This window comes from Equus quagga, chromosome 2, assembly GCF_021613505.1.
Source record: "Equus quagga isolate Etosha38 chromosome 2, UCLA_HA_Equagga_1.0, whole genome shotgun sequence".
NCBI lineage: Eukaryota > Metazoa > Chordata > Mammalia > Perissodactyla > Equidae > Equus > Equus quagga.
The window spans coordinates 92486992-92503558 of record NC_060268.1 but is presented as its reverse complement, the minus strand read 5'-3'; the positions used below and the strand labels follow the sequence as shown (position 1 = coordinate 92503558).

At 56.1% G+C, this 16567-nt stretch overlaps 1 protein-coding gene across 1 annotated transcript; it reads left to right on the top strand.

Moving 5' to 3' along the window:
• The first annotated feature begins 839 nt into the window (after nt 1–839).
• On the top strand, nt 840–16072 carry IDH2 (isocitrate dehydrogenase (NADP(+)) 2). The gene is made up of 11 exons (XM_046654569.1): nt 840–1030; nt 8884–8975; nt 9953–10118; nt 11596–11756; nt 11840–11983; nt 12806–12942; nt 13126–13277; nt 14703–14815; nt 14977–15074; nt 15164–15256; nt 15713–16072. The coding sequence occupies exons 1-11, from the start codon at nt 916–918 to the stop codon at nt 15798–15800; spliced, it is 1359 nt and encodes a 452-aa protein (XP_046510525.1). The 5' UTR covers nt 840–915; the 3' UTR covers nt 15801–16072.
• Nucleotides 16073–16567: the final 495 nt, after the last annotated feature.

Genomic DNA, 16567 nt, shown 5'->3' with positions numbered 1-16567 from the left:
AGAGAGACTTTGCTTGTTTCTTGCAGAACCAGTCAATATTCTTTTGCACGAGAGCGGGCAGAAATGGGACTGTCTGCCCGGAACATGCTGCGTTTATTCAGGCCTGGCTGCATGAGCTCCCATCTGGAACGTGATAAGCTTTGGTGCAACGGCCGGGGAGCACAGGGTGTGCCCCAGGCCTTCCACATACGTTATTTCACCCAGGTCTCCTGGCAGCCCTAGGATTGTTATCATTCTCATTTCAGACGAGAGAAAACAGACCCTGGCGATGCTGAGTGACTCCGAGGAGGGACCTTCTGGTGAGAAGCACAGGAGGGGTTTCAGCTTTAGACTCTGGTCAGTCTCACAACCCGTGGAGGGGCTAGGAGGATCTGAGAGCCAGCTGGAGGAGAATTGGGGTGCCGTGGTCTTAGCTCAAGAACGCGGAGCCCGCACTCGGGTAATGCGCCCTGGAGTTTCAGCCCAGCAAACACGAAGGACCCAGGAGTTTGCTCAGATTTGCCTTTTTCGGTTGAAGCTGATGTGTCAGCAATGAGACCCTGGTTCCAATGGGGCTTCCTGGAGGGAGGGGTTCAGCCTCGCTAACGGCTCCCCTCATCCTCCAGCTCCCATCCCCGCTCGCGCGTCCGGGTGGGTCATACTCACGCCCCTCGCCCCTGCCGGCTGGGCTTCCCGCCGCTAGGTGGAAGCGCGGGCTGAGCGCGGGGGCGGGATCCCGGCTGGTGCAGGGCCGGGGGAGGAGTCCGGCCGGGCCAGGGCTCCGCCCACCCGCCGGCGAGGCCCAATCGCGTGGTGGCCCCTGGCCGCCCCGCCCAGTCCTGCCCGCGCTCCGGCCCGGCCGGGTCCCAGCCGCCCGCCGCCGGGCAGCTGGCGCTAGCATCTCGCCTGACCTGTGCGTCCGCCCGCTTGCTCGGGATGGCCGGCTACCTGCGGGTCGTACGCTCGCTCTGCAGAGCCTCCGGCTCCGGGCCAGCCTGGGCGCCGGCAGCCCTGACAGGCCCCAGCTTGCAGGAGCAGCCGCGGCGCCACTGTGAGTGCCACGAGGAGGGTCCGGGCGGGGCGCGCGCCCGGCACCGCGACGTGGCGGCCTCCCAGATGGGCACCGGGGAGCGCGACCCGGGCGGCTCGCGGGCCGGGGACGGCGGGGTTGGGCACACAAAGAGCCGGGGCAGGGGAACGATCTTCCCTGCCCAAGCTTCCAGGCCGCGCCAGGCGCAGGGCCGGGGACTGGAAGGGTTGTGGCAACCGGTGGTCCGGGCGATACTGGCCCTGCGGCCCTGCGCGGGCGGCCGGGGGCTCCAGGCTGCTCTGCGCCCCCGGATATTCCCGTAGCGGGTGCTGAGGTGTCCCGGGCCCGGAGGGTCCCCTGCCCGCCGTGCGCCCTTGGAGGAGACGAGCGGCCGAGTGGGGCTGGGGCGCCCGGCCCGCTGCCTCCCCGGGAGGGAGAGCCGCGGCGCCGAGTCTGCTCAGACAAAGGCGGCCAGGGAGGAGGCATCCACTTCCCCTTCCTTTGCAGCCGGCCGCGCTCTGTTCCCTCCTGGCTGCCAGGCCCTCGTCAGCTATTTTTGGAGCCTCTTAGGAGACAGCTGGAGGAGCGTCCTTTTTATTTTCCCTTTTGTTTGGACGCCCCCCTTCTCCTTGTCCCCGCACTGGAGGCTCCATCGTGGGGCCTCTCCTTGGGTTGACCTGCCCGTTTCTCGCTCGCCGGCTTCTGCGCTGCTCTTGGCCCCGCTCCGTTCACCCGGCTGGGAGACTTGGCAGCCGCGCGCCGAAATGTCACTTTCCCGGATCGTCTGTCACAGCTCCGTGGTACCCTTAGCTCCCTGCTTAGGCGAGAAGACATAAGCAGGACTTCGGCTGAGCCTCCGTCACCAACACGGGCTGCCCAGTCTGGCCTGTGGGCATCGGTCTGCGCCCTGGCTCTCCATCGCCAGCTGCAAAAGGCAGGGAACAGGCTAGGGCCCTTGGTCCTGTCTGATGCCTGTTGCCACGGAAACCCCTATCCCGACCTGGCCGGGAGCCCCTTGGGGTCAGCCAGGAGAGGGCGGAAGAGGGGGTGGGGCCCCGGCGGCCTGGCTTCACTGTAGTGTAGGTAATCTTTAACCTAGTGTTCGAGCAGCTGACCGGAGCTGGGAGGTGGGGGAGGGGAGGGGACCGGAGGGGAAGAACTTGGGCCCCAGCGCCCCCACGTCCCCTGCCAAGGAGAAAGGGGCATTTCTGCGTTTGTCCTTCTGGGCTTTGTCTCTGTGAGGGGTCAGCCCTGCAACTCCAAGGTTCCAAGTGCCCTCAGGCCCCAACGTTTGCCATATGGCACCACCTTCAGCAAAGTATGGTGGGAGTTAGATACATTCTCCATTTTCCCCCTTTTTTTTCTGCATTGATGGTAAAAAAGGAAACAAAAATCACACAAACAAGAAAACAAAGCCCCTTTTGGGGCCTGAATTTTGGTAACACATAAAAAGAGCAGTCAGTTGCAGGTCCTTCCAGAAGTCCCCAAGTGGGTTGCTTATTAAGGGGCTGAATGCCTGGTATTTTAGTTGGACTCAAGGCTATAAATTGTGACCTCTGCTAGCTTGTTACCTGGCAACACTGCTGGAGACAGAATACTTGGCATTCCCCCTGATGACAAGGAAAGAATATTTTTTGGCTAAACGGTCTGGTGTTTTTGCTGCCGGGCAATTCCCACACACGTCTCTAGTTTTGCAAGTCCTAGGCCGCCAGCGACTGCTGGTGGTGGTTCTGATAAGTTAGAGTTTGGTGAAATGAGGGTGTGCTCTGCGTAACTGCTCAATGGAAGAATTACTTATCCAGCCTTTCTTTGCTCCACTCCTAGCCCAGGAGCTTCTTATTTTTCTCACCCTGCCCCTTAACTTTTCAGATCTTGGTGACTCGCCTGCACTCGTAGATCCCAGGGCAAATTATTTCATGATGGTTCAAAGTTTTGCAGACCCACCAGGAGAGTTCTTATGTGTTCTTCGCTGAGCCTTGAAGACCACCGCCGTCTCACCAGAGCGGTTTTGGGTGGTCATGTTTAGGCCCAGTAGGTTTTGAGGGAGAGCCTTTCTAGAAAGCTTGGGGCCTGCTCCGAAATCTTCTCTGTAAGGTTGAGGCGTCTCGTGCTGATTGCATTCAGGGTATGAGGTGCTGGAAACGGCTGTCTAAATACAGGAAGCCAGGCTCTGCGGCCTGCACTGGGGTTACCACTTCTGTTAACCCATGTTTGAAATGCCAGCAGATTGCAAATATGAATATGCTCTAAACTGTGAGCCGTTCCAGGGCTGGGAGCCCATTGTCAGGCAGAGATGCCACCGTGTCCGTTTGTGATGGTCTGGTACCGTCTGATGGTGGGAACTCCCTGGCCTCTGTGCGGCACTGCATGCCAGGAGGGCGGGAGGGGACGGAGCACATGTCATCCTCACAGAAGCTGAGGGCAGGGCAGCCCTTACCACCGGCCTAATTGACTGCGAGCTGACATTCATTCATGCCTTCAACAAATATTGTGCTTCGACTGTGTGTCAGGCCCTGTGCAAGGGGATGGAGCTGAGAATGAGAGGAAAGATTTTGGCCCTTATGGAGCTTAAATTCTAGTGCGGGGACAGACAGTCAACACGGTGGGGGTTGACTAGCATCATATATGGTAACAAGAACTAAAGAGAACAGATGAGCAAGGACTGTGTGCAGGAAACTTTGGCTGGGGCAGCCGGGAAAGACCTCACTGAAAGAAGCCGTGAGGGCGCAGAGGGAGCAGCCCACTTAGTTATCAGGGGAAGAACCCTGGTGGAGGCGTGCGCCTTTGCCTGTGGGAGGAGCAGTGAGGGAGGAGTGCCCGGTGCCCGTGGTGGCTCGGAGTGCACAAGGATGAGTGATGGCAGATGAGGTCGGACCATGGGGCCATGTGGAGCTCGCACACCATTTTTGAGGACTTTGGCTTTTACTCGGAGTGAAAGGGGAGGCTTTACAGGGTTTTAAGAGGTGTGTCATGCCTAATTTACAGTTTAACAGGAGCACCTGGCTTCCGGGATCTGGTAGGCGGCCATAGTCATCATCTGACAAGAGAGGATGGTGGTGGCTTGGACCTGGGTGGTGGCACTGCAGGGAGTGAGAAGTAGTTGGATTCTGGATGTCTTTTGAAGGAAGAGCCAACTGGACTTTTTGATGGTTCGGATGTGGGTGTGAGAGAAAGGGAGCACTGAAGGATGACACTGAGGAAAACAGTAGAGTCTCTTCTGGAATTGCTGCACTGCCTTCTTGAGCTCCGGGCCTTGGGGGCCTCCCCCCCGCTTTCTGCTGGGCCGAGCTGGCTGAGCGGTCTCTGCTGAGAGCAGCGTGGGTAGGAATGTGGTGAAAGCAGTGACTCTTGGGGCGGCCGTCTTGGGAGGGGCCCTGGGTGCGGAGCAGCAAGCAGATCTGAATAGGGACAGGTTTTGAAATCCTTACATGGTGTTGGGTGCTAGGAGGCCCAAACGGGGAGGAGGGTTGGCCTAATGGGCCTCTTGGGACTGGTGTAATTCCATCCCACACTCTAGCCACGAGGACCGTGTTTGTGCAAGGCGTCGTCGGAAGGTTTCCTGGTGACTGTCCCCTGCAGGCTTTCAGATAGCCCCAGCTGCTGTTTCTGGGATTTCAGGTCGCTTGTCACCACGTGTCTCCCAGAGGCTGTCTCTGCCGTACTGGCTGAGCAAAGTCTGGAGGGCGGTTGGCGGCCTGGACTGAAGGGAGGGGCTGTGCTCCGCTCGGCTGGGACGAGCATCTGCTCGGTGAGGCGGAAGCAACTCAGCCTTCAAGAGAGGCTGGATTTTTTATGTCAAATCTCCTGGGTTTTTTGGACTGGTTTAAATTTTTTAAAAAAAATTTTAATTTTAATTTCTTATTTTTTTTATTGTGGTAAAAAGCACATAACAAAAATTTCCATCTTAACCGTTTTTAAGCATACAGCTCAGTAGTGTTAAGCACACTCACACAGTTGTGCAACCAGCCTCCGGAGCTTTTCATGTTGCAAAACTGAAACTGTATGTCTGGGAGACAACTCCCCATCCGCCCCTCCCCCCAGCCCCTGGCAACCACTGTTCTACTTTCTGTTTCTATGATTTTGTCTTCTAGTTACCTCAGATAAGTGGAATCTTACAGTATTTGTCTTTTTGTGTCTGACTTGTCTCACTTAGCATAATGTCCTCAAGGTTCATCCATGCTGTAGCATACTGCAGAATTCCCTTCCTTTTTAAGGCTGAATAATATTCCATTGTATGTACGGTCAGCCTCCATATCTGATGGTTCCGCATCCACAGAACATGTACACGGAACTGAACACATACAGACTTTCTTTCTTGATGTTATTCCCTAAACAATACAACAGCTATTTGCATAGCATTTACATTGTGTTAGGTATTACAGGTAATTTAGAGATGATTTAAAGTATCCGGGAGGATGTGCGTAGGTTATATGCAAATACTGCACCATTTATATAAGAGACTTGAGCACCTGTGGATTTTAGTCTCCATTAGGGATCCCGGAACCAATAGTACCCTGCAGATACCAGGGATCACTGAATATACCACGTTAAAAAAAAAATTTCAAGTTAAAATTTGTTGACCTTCTGAGTAAGGTATAGAAATTGTGAAAAGCTTAGACAATATAGTTATTAAATCCTTACATATTTATGACTGCTTCTAATTTGTTGGCCGAAGTGTTACTTACAGCTGGATTGCAAGTGTCTTTGGGAAATGTGGCAATGTTGTTTTCACAAGTCTGGAGATCCAAGGGAAGTTGCCTTCATGGAATTTGAAACAAAAGAACAAGCAGCAAAAGCGATTGGGGTAGGTCCAGATCCATCATTAAAACATGCAAATGCTTCCTTTTTTAGTTTCAAAGCAAGTGCATCCATGTGTAAGTGGTGGGGAGCCCAGTCTTGGAAAAACTTGGAATCACAAACATCATATAACCTTTTGGAGGAAAGTTTTTCTTAACCTTCCTGGATTAGCTTCTAGAATCCTGTTCTTCTCTGGAAGGTTCATACCACATTTTGTTTATCTATTCATCCACCCATAGGCACCTGGGGTGCTTCTCCCTCTTGGCTGTTGTGAGTAACGCTGCTATGAACATGGTTGCACAAGTATCTCTTTGAGACCCTGCTTTTAATTATTTTGAGTCTATATCCAGAAGTGGTATTCCTGGATCATATGGCAATTCTATTTTGAATTTTTTGAGGAACCATCATGGTGTTTTCCATTATGGCTGCACCATTTTACATTCTCACCAGCAGGGCACGAGGGTTCCAATTTCTCCACGTCCTTGTCAACGCTTGTTATTTTCTCTGTTTTTAATTGTAGCCATCCCAATGGGTATAAAGTGGTATCGTGTAGTTTTGACTTACATTTCCCTAAAGACTAGTGATGTCGAGTCATGTGCTTGTTGGCCATTTATGTATCATTTTTGGAGAAATGTCTATTCAAGTCCTTTGCCCAGTTATTAATCGGGTTATTTTTGTTGTTGTTGAACCTTCCTGATTTTTAAACCTAGGTCATCAATTAACATTAAAAAAAACAAACCCAAAGCAATACCTGCGCTGAACAAAATGAGTGTCTGCTGCTTGGGCTCCCACAGCCGCCCAGCTGTTGTGGTTTACGTGTTTCAGGAAGAGGTGCTTAGCACCTGATAAATAATTGGGCTCCGAGGTCTCTGAGGGTTTGACAGCTGCATGCACAGCACCGAGGGCTGCCTGCTGTGATCTTGACGTCGAACTCCTCTGTGGAGGAGGTGTGGTGTCCACAGCCCCACTGGCTGCTGTGCCTGAAGCCCAAAACTTGTGTGGAGCCCAGGCTTAGGCAGAAACCTTTAGGACCGGCCCCTCAATGAATCTCCTTGGGGATCCTGATTATGGCAGGTTCAGTATACTTTTAAAAATTTGGTTAGCTCTCATCAGATTAACTCATAGGAGATGCTCCTAAAAACTCAGCTAGCTCGGCAACACCCCAGTAGACTGCAGGCCCTGAAGCCCTTTCTACTGAAGCTTCAGACCAGAAAAGGTGAAGGAATTTTGCAGCTTGGGTCCAAAGCCCATTGCATCTTGGGAAGGGTGGTAGAGCAGTGCCAGCAGCATCCACCTTGTTCCCTGGGGACTGAACTATTTACAGTCTATTTGCTTTCTGCTTCTCTGCAGCTGACCCACAAGGGCACCCAGAGGCTGCGCTTGAGCCAGGGGTCTGTTCTAGCCTGTCTCCGACACAAGCCATGCTCCTTGTGTCTCATTTTTCTCCTGGAATGATCTCTAAGATTCTTTTTAGATTAAAAAAAAAATCTGTTTGCATATCTTTGGAAAGCGAATTATTTTGCTGCCCTAATTCACCTTTTTCTTCGTGGGTCGGGATGTCATCGTGAGTCGTGGCCGTGGTGTGTGTTGTAGGACAGTGACATGCATGGGGTCTACTGGGCTTTTGTCACTTTTGTTTTAGATGTCCCTCAGTGGCCGTGCGTTTTTAGTTCCTAGACCTGTTTTTCATAGGCTCCTGTCCCGTGCTGTCAGCCTGGCCAATGTCACTTCTTCGACTGTTGGTGTTTTCGAGTGAACATCCTTGTCCCCTCTTCTGACTTGCTGGGTCTAATCTACGGGGAGGTGGAGGACCCATAACTACATCTGTAAGGATTGTGGGGAACATAAGGGTAAATGGGCCCCGAGTGAGGGCCGAGGAGGGCTCCTTTGGGGAGAGGGCCCAGCTCTCAGGGGTCCTGTTTCTACCCGGGTTTCAGCAGCGAGTGAGACTTCTGCTGACTTGAGGCCCGACTGCAGGTTTGGCATGGATCTTGTTGCCCTGCTCTGCGGTTGCTGCCTCTCCAGAGCCTTTGGGCAGAGGACCCTGCTGGCGCTCGGTGCCCCGTCTGTCACAGGCTCGGGGTCAGCACTGCCTGCACTGCCTCGATGAACTGAATGGGCCATTTCCTTGAGTTTCCTTTGGAATTCACTTCCCAGACGGTTGCTTTTTCTCCTGAGTCAGACTTTCCTTGAAGAACCTCCCCCAGCTCCTGTTTCCTCCTCCACCATCTCCCTGGCCCTGGGTCGGCCCCTCGTCCAGTCCTTGGCTGCTTCTCTGGCAGGACTGGCCGGCCTGAGCCAGCTTGGGTCAGGAGTTCTGAGTTGCATGCTCAGGTGTCCTAGGCCTGTGCTTCCCACTGTGCAAAGTATGAGTCCTCTGTTTTCAAACTGTGACCTTGGGAGGTAAGCAGGTAAACTCTCTGAGCCTCAGTTTCCCCACATTTAAAGTGGGGATAATGACACTCCGTTTGGGACTGGTTTTGAGGTTAATGGAATCATCTAGAGGGCGGGATGGACCATCAGGGACTTGGGAGGTGCTCAGGACAATTTCCTTTCTCACTTCAAGTTTGTCGGGTTCTCAGGTTGCAAGCAAAGGACAGAGTTAATGACTTGCTAACTTTGAGAGGAAGTTACTGGAAGGACATGGGGTAGCTCATAGACTTGCAGGGAAACTAAAGAACTGAGTCCTGGACAAGAGGGGATTCCGGGCTGCCCCTCGACACTGGAGGCAGGAGCCCGTGGGCAGCCTCTCCCCGGCTTCCCACTGGACCCGGCGGCCCCGGCTGGCTCTCATCCTCTGTGTTGGTCTCTTCTGCCTTCCAATTCAGGGACAGGGGATCTGACTAGCCAGGCTGGCATCTTTCTAGCTAGTCCTGGCTGGCCCTACTCAGTGGGGGATCCAGGTCCCCCCAGTGATGTGAGAGCTGCTCCTGCAGAAGGGAGAGTGAATACTGGGCGGCTGGACCCTGGCTGACCCCTGCCCCCTCCTTGGAGAAGGGTGGGTCTGGCCGGGGAGGAGAGGGGCTCCCCCACCAACCTCCCCAGGAGCGTGATGCGCTGCGTGTGCCTGGTTCTAGATGCCGACAAGAGGATCAAGGTGGCAAAGCCGGTGGTGGAGATGGATGGCGATGAGATGACCCGTATCATCTGGCAGTTCATCAAAGAGAAGGTACTTCCCTCCCACTGTGGGCAGCTCTCTGGGCGGCTGGCCAGGCACAGTGTTCAGTCTCAGCATACGTTTCCTCGGCCCCCTCTGGGTCCCCGGGACTCACCCGTCACCCCGGTGGGCAGCAGCAGTTCCTGTCTGTCTCCCCCATCCACCCTTCTTTCGTGTCCAGCCCACTTGTGGTTCTGATGACGTGTGGCAGCTTGTCCTCAGCAGTCTGTCTCCTGCTGGTACCAAGGCCTGCATGCTTTGCCATAAACGTGTGCAGATGCAAGGCGGATCCTCTGTCATACCGTTTTGATCCGCTGCATCCCAGCGTGCTTCCACGAGGGAGGGAACGGAGAACTGGGCTCGTGTGCAGGCAAAGACGCAGCCCGCAGCTGTGCACGTGGTTAACCTTTTCTTAGCAGTTCCAGGATGTCACCGGGAGTCGTGGCCGTGGTGGGTGTTGTAGGATAGTGATAGGTACGTTTGAGCCACCACGGCAGGTGGTTCCCAGGGGGGCTGCTCAGCTTCTCCAAAGTCGCTGTGGTGTGAGTCTGTTGAGGAGAGTGTGTCGTCCATGTGCAGACCCCTGCATTGTGTGTACGTCACGAGAAGAAGGTCAAGAACCACCACTTCTCTTTGGGGAAGAAGAGGGAGCCCACTGTATTAGAAAAATCTGGGTGCACTTGGAGTTGGGGTTCAGCTGAGTCAATGGGCCATCGCGGGGGCAGATGGTCCACGCTAGGAGACGAGCCCTCCAACGGCCACAGCCTGGTCTGCCAATCTCTCTCCAGAGCCCTGGCCTCCTGCTGGCTTTGGTCTGGCCCCTCTGAGGATGGCTGACCCCAGCCCTGTGCTGCACTGCCCCCTCCCTCCGTAGCCTTCCCTGCTTCCTGCCCTGATGGGCTGTCCGTGCCATGGCCCGCAGACTTCTCCTCATGCCCCTGAGTCACCGTCATCTGGGCTGATGCCTTGCCCTGGCCTCCTGTCCCTAGCTCATCCTGCCCCACGTTGACGTCCAGCTCAAGTATTTCGACCTGGGGCTCCCAAATCGTGACCAGACCAACGACCAGGTCACCATCGACTCTGCGTTGGCCACCCAGAAGTACAGTGTGGCTGTCAAGTGTGCCACCATCACCCCTGATGAGGCCCGTGTGGAAGGTGCGAGGGCGTGGAGGGGGGTGGGTTGGGGCGGTGGGGGTGGGACGTGACCCCAGTCTCTCTGGGGAGGGCTGGTAGACAGTGGAGCCTTAGCGGTCCCTCTGCGAGGCTTGGGAGAGGCAGCTATGGGGCTGGCCTCAGGTTCCACAGTTAGGGTGTGGCAGAGCTCAGACCAGAATCCATGTGCCCTGCTCCCAGGCCAGTGGTGTTGCTGCTGTGCCGTGTGGCTCTGAGTGAGGAGGAGGTGGAGGAGGAAGCTAGTGCTGACGCTGTCTCAGTAAGGATAGCCTCTGGGCAGCTCGCTCCTCTGGCCTCTTGGGCTGTCCTGCAGGCAGGCTTTCAGAGAGACTGGGCTGCCTCTGTCCAGATGAGTGCTGTGTATCAGGCTGCATCCTTCAGAGCCCCAGAGGACTCTGGAAAGGGTCGCTTGTGTCCTGCCACTGTCCTGGCATTGCAGGTCGGCCCCCTTGCACTGTGGCCATGGAGGGGTCTCAGGGAGGTGCCCCCACCAGGCTTGGACTGGTTGCTGATCCCTGGTTCTGGGGGCTGCTCTCGAGGGTTCCATGAAATGGCACCAGTTTGTGGATAAAGGGGCCAGGTGTGGATCATTCAAGAAAGGGTGGTTTAGGGGCCGGCCCTGTGGCTGAGTAAAGTTCTGCGTGCCCCACTTCGGTGGCCCAGGTTCTCAGGTTCTGATCCCAGGTGTGGGCCTACTCCACTCATCAGCCTTGCTGTGGAGGCATCCCATGTACAAAGTAGAGGAGGATTGGCACAGATGTTAGCTCAGGGCTAATCTTCCTCACCAAAAAAAACAAAAAAAAGAGGGTGGTTTAGAGTTTGCAGAGTTCTCGTCCCTACTTCCTGCAACGGGGGAGCTAGAAGAAAGCATTCAGCACTCATCTCCAGACTCGCCTGCTTCCTCCTGTCTTTCGGGTTGTACTGACCTCAGCGTAGAGGAAGCATTTTAGTGTAAGCTCTTGTCACAGGGTTTCTTTTATTTCTCCTGAAGCCTGGAGTTTATATATCCCCATTTATGGGCAAGGAAGTAGAGGGCCACAATCTTAGTAACGTGGGCTGGACCGTGGGTAGTGGCAGGACTGGGGCTAGAACCAGGGCGTCCGGCGTGAGGCCGTGTGCTGCCTGCCCCGTCCGAGCATGATGTGGGAATAAGGACAGGGCACTTACCATGTGAGCCCATTCAGTCCTTGCAGCAACCCAACAGGCTAGGTATTTTATCAGTAAGTTCATTTAATAGCCCAGGCGAAGCCACTTGCACAAGGTGCACAGTGAGGGGAGGCAGAGCTGAACCCTGAAGCCAGGAGATCCATTTCCTGAGCTCACACGTTCATCCTCTGGGCTCTGCTGCTTCCCCAGGATGACTTTTAGGACCCCCATCTGGCTGCAGCCTTGCTTGGGGTTCAAATTCTGGTTGGAAGGTGGGGGCTCCAATGACGCCACTTCATCTCTGTCCTCATAGAATTCAAGCTGAAGAAGATGTGGAAGAGTCCGAATGGAACCATCCGGAACATCCTCGGGGGGACTGTCTTCCGGGAGCCCATCATCTGCAAAAACATCCCTCGCCTCGTCCCTGGCTGGAGCAAGCCCATCACCATTGGCAGGCACGCCCATGGCGACCAGGTTGGCCGCGGCGGGTGTGGACTCTGCTGGCCTGGGACCCCCATCCGGAGCCCCTGGCCTGAGCCGCCCTCTTGTCTCTGCAGTACAAGGCCACAGACTTTGTCGTCGACCGGGCCGGCACGTTCAAGATAGTATTCACCCCGAAGGACGGCAGCAGTGCCAAGGAGTGGGAGGTGTACAACTTCCCTGACGGTGGCGTGGGCATGGGCATGTACAACACCGACAAGGTGGGTCCCCGGCACTTGGCTCCCAAGCTCCCTCCTCTCCCAGCCTGTCCTTGGGCCACGTTGGCTTTGTGATTCTGGCTGTTCCTGCGTCAGTGGCTTGAGGAAGGTTAGAGGCCCATGAGCAGGTGCATCTTGGACGTGTTCAGGGGGCCCCGTGTGGAGGGTGCTGTCAGACCCCGGCTGAGCTAGATGCTCCTGCTCCCCAAGTTCCCGTGCTCATCACTGATGCCCCTTTGGGGGCCTGTTAGTTGTCAGGACTCTTGGCTTGAACAAGCTGGGCTTTTAAACACCTATGCCCTCCTTGTCCCCCGTCTCTTGGCTTTCCTTTCCTCTGTCGTTGGCCTCCTCCTTAGGCCGTGAAGAAGTGGCCACCAGTAGCTCTAGGCACCCTGCCAGCTCCGCTACCCCATCAGAAAAGAGCCTTTTTGCTTATGGTTCCAGCAAAAGTGCCAGGCCTAGGTTGCACGACCATCTCTGAGCCGATCACGGAGGCCCAGGAGAGGAAGGGTCCTGACTGGATAAACCAGGACGAACTGTGGACTCTAGAGACTGGCGGGGGGGGGGGGGGGGGTTGCCCCCCCCCCCCCAGCCATATGGTCTAAGAATTGGGGAGGGGGAGATGCTTTCCAAAGCAAAGCTGGGGGCCGCTGCCTCTCGGAAGCTGGGAGGAGGATGCGGGGCTGGCACCGACAGATGCTCCCTCCAGGGGGGCTGGGTTAACCCAGACTGTGGAGAGGGTCGCACGGGAGGAAGGGAGGCCATTCCCGGCACCTGGGCCTCGCCCCGGGGGACCATGCCAGGGACCTCTCTCTGTCCCCACAGTCCATCTCCGGTTTTGCGCACAGCTGCTTCCAGTATGCCATCCAGAAGAAGTGGCCCCTCTACATGAGCACCAAGAACACCATTCTGAAAGCCTATGACGGGCGCTTCAAGGACATCTTCCAGGAGATCTTTGACAAGTAACAGCCTCTCCCTTTGCTGCTCCCCAGGGCCTCCACAGCCCTTCCTCCCTGTGCCTCCAGCCCCATCCTACCGGGGCGCTTGCTGTCCCAGGGCGTTCGGCATAGCTCTGAGGCTCAGGGAGGGATCCCCAACCTGTCAGCCTCCTGCCCTCTCCCCACAACAGGCCCTTCTGCTCGCAGGCACTATAAGACCGACTTTGACAAGAATAAAATCTGGTACGAGCACCGGCTCATTGATGACATGGTGGCTCAGGTCCTCAAGTCTTCCGGTGGCTTTGTGTGGGCCTGCAAGAACTACGACGGAGACGTGCAGTCGGATATCCTGGCCCAGGGTATGCTGGGAACACCTGCTCCCTGTGGGGATGGACTGTTGGTCTTCTGTTGGCTGGGGGGCTTTTCAGACCCTTTTGGTAGAAAACTTCTCCAGTGTAGCAGCGGGACTGTGGCTTGCCTGCCCTTTGCAGGCTCCCCTGTGGACAGCAGGGGGCAGGAGCTCCCTGGCCTCTGAGTGAGGAAGGGCCACACAAATTACGTTTGGACTGGTGTATTACTAAGGCTGCTGACACAGAGAAAGGACACAGGAATTCAAGTTCTAAAGGGCTGGGTGTGTCCGCTCTCAGGTTGTTCCTGTCTATGAAGGGGCCCCGTGACTGTGTTGGCTCCAGGTTTGGACTAGGTTTGGCTCGAGCAGAACTGGATGTTCTTTAAATTACAGAGAATTTGGTTTGCACAGTAAGCCTTTTTGGATGTAGGAGAATAGTGGGGAAGATGGCAGACCCCCAAGCCCTAGGGTGTTCTGAAGGACGAATTGGATTGCAGCAGAAAGCGTGGGTGAGGCCGTTAGAGAAGAACTGTGAGAAATCATCCAGTCGTGTTGGGAACAGGAGCAGGAGCAGGAAAGGTGGTGGGAGTCAGCTATGTGTAAAACATAGGGATGGAGAAGCACGGTCACGTGGGATGGGGTGAGGTCCAGCCCCTGGGAGGAGAAAGGAGGCCCACACCAGGCTGCGATGAAAGGCAGCGGGTCTCAATGCTTTATAAAACCTCTGGCTTTATTTTGAAAAGTTCAGTGGTGATCCTCTCTCTAGAACCCTTCCCATCTCAGATGGAAGGGTGGAAAGCCCTAGCAGGCAAGAGCAAGGCATGAAAGTTACCCTTATGTACATAAGTAGTCGGTGAGTGGGAAGGTGCAGGTAACGATGGAGAAGGCGTCCCCCTTCCCCTGCCCCCACAGCAGAAGTTCTTAGACAAGTAATTTTCCTCCTTATTTTGGTGCCATGGAGTACTTTCGAAGCCCGGGAGACCTGGACAACAGAAAACGTCAACAACTGGATTTGCAAAAATTTGGAAATAAGTCACAAAGCTTTAAAGTAGCCTAAAACAGCAGCAGATAAAGTGATGGGGGTGGCCTAGCCGGGAGCAGGCTTTATCCTTTCTGCTTGAAAATGAGCCTTTTGGTCATGAGCCAGGCTGGGTGGGCAGAGCTCTGTGGGGTCTCGGGCCCTGGGGGCCACAGGCTCTGGGACGCCTGGCGGTGGGGACACAGATGTATGCCAACGGGCTGATGATAGCCACCTTTGAGTGGCTATCAACTGGAGACCACGACAAGCGTGGACAGTCCTGTCCTCCCATACAGTTGGGGGTGGGTGGAGACAGCCGCTGAGAGGCAGCTATGACAGCAAGAGGGCTGCTGGGCTCCACCCTGGGGGTCCTAGGAAAGGCATTGGCACTGAGCTGAGGGTCCTCCCCCTCTTCAGGCTTTGGCTCCCTTGGCCTGATGACGTCCGTGCTGGTCTGCCCAGATGGGAAGACCATCGAGGCTGAGGCTGCTCATGGGACGGTCACCCGCCACTATCGGGAGCACCAAAAGGTGAGTGTGGGGCCCGTGGCCACATGCCCATCTACCTGAGGGGCCCAGAACCAACTGGCAAGACGGGCCTGGCCCTGTCAGTTTAGGGATGGGCAGCTCCGTCCAAGTGGCCCCCTCGTTGCCTGGTTCAGCTCTTGATCCCCCTGTGACCCCACCCCCAGGGCCGGCCTACCAGCACCAACCCCATCGCCAGCATCTTTGCCTGGACGCGTGGCCTGGAGCACCGGGGGAAGCTGGACGGGAACCAGGACCTCATCAGGTGAGTGCAGAGAGTGGGGTCTGAGCTGGCCCATGGCAGGTTCTGGACCTTGGCTCTGCACAGCTGGGGTTTCACTCTGTCTCCTGCAGGTTTGCCCAGACGCTGGAGAAGGTGTGCGTCGAGACAGTGGAGAGCGGAGCCATGACCAAGGACCTGGCAGGCTGCATTCACGGCCTCAGCAAGTGTGTGGCCTGGGGAAGAGGGCAGGGCTGGCCTTCCGGGACCTCAGGGCTGGGTGGGAAGAAGCCAGAGGACCCCTCTTAGAGGCCCTCCCCTGAGTCAGCTTAGCTGCCAGGGGCTTGGGGCAGGACAGGTCCACGGTCCTGAGGGATGCCTCAGGCCAAGCCTTCCCAGACCAGGCCCAGGAGTTGGTCCTCATGCCTGAGGCCAGGGGCTCAGAGCCTTTCCACCCCTCCCGCACCCATCTCCCAGGAGGGCTTGTGCCCAGTTGCCTGTTCACCTAGAAAAGCAAACAGACCCTAGCAAGGTCCTGCTGAGTTTGCCGTGGCCCTTTGGCCGTGGGCTATAAGTAACCTCTGACCTATGGCCTGGGTGTGCCCCTCCCCATGGGGGGACGAGAGGCTCTGCCCTGGGAGGGTCGGGCCGGGGGGCCCCTCACGTGCATGTTCTCTCGGCAGCGTGAAGCTGAACGAGCACTTCCTGAACACCTCGGACTTCCTGGACGCCATCAAGAGCAGCCTGGACAGAGCCCTGGGCCAGCAGTAGCGGGCGGGGGCGCCGCGGGCCGCGTTTGGACGCCAACTGGGCCGCGCGGGCGGGCCGCGGCTGCTCCCAGCCCCTCGCAGGAGGCCTTTGTGGGGGACGTTTTTTATAAGCGAGATGTTTTTAGAAGTCTCTGTCTGTGTTTGCCCTCACGGTGACGTGAGGCCACAGCAGCCTGTTTACCTCAGCCGGTCAGTATGTTTCGCATACTGTAATTTATATCGCCCCTGGAGCACATGGTGCCATATTTAGCTACTAAAGAGCTCTTCACAAAACCGTCTGCTGTGTGTGTACCTGAGGGGAAGGAGGCGGCCGCAGCACAAGGCCGAGGGCTCCGAGATTCGGCCAGGGACAGACCCGAGCGCTTCAGGCCACCGTAGTGTCCTTCTTAGGCCTCTGTCCAGTCAGAGGGCCACCAGGGCGGGGGCAGGAGGCCCGGGCAGCGGCGTGAGCCCCCTGCAGTCCACAGGAGTGGCCTGGGCTGCCGCCGGGGCTCTTGGGACGCAGGCCTGTGGTTCCCTGGAATTTCCCGGCACGATTCGGTTCCTATATCCTGTTCTCCCTTTTAGGATTGTTGTTATTTCCCGATAGAATCTGGTTACGTTTTTTATTTATTTTTTTCCTTTGTTGCTTTTAACCTCTTAAATATCTCCAGGCCTCTTTATCTGCCCTTCTCTTGGTCCTCAAAACAGGTCCCAGCCAGGAGCTGCCTCTCCGCTCTCCTCCACAGCCGCCTGAGGCTGGGGGTGGGGAGGGTGAATGGGGGCCCC

Excerpts from the sequence above, each read along its gene's own strand:
- IDH2 (XM_046654569.1), top strand. The coding sequence starts at position 916 with ATGGCCGGCTACCTGCGGGTCGTACGCTCGCTCTGCAGAGCCTCCGGC. Across the intron at positions 14,816-14,976 it reads ACTATCGGGAGCACCAAAAG|GGCCGGCCTACCAGCACCAA; the intron begins GTGAGTGTGGGG and ends CCCCACCCCCAG. Across the intron at positions 15,257-15,712 it reads TGCATTCACGGCCTCAGCAA|CGTGAAGCTGAACGAGCACT; the intron begins GTGTGTGGCCTG and ends TTCTCTCGGCAG.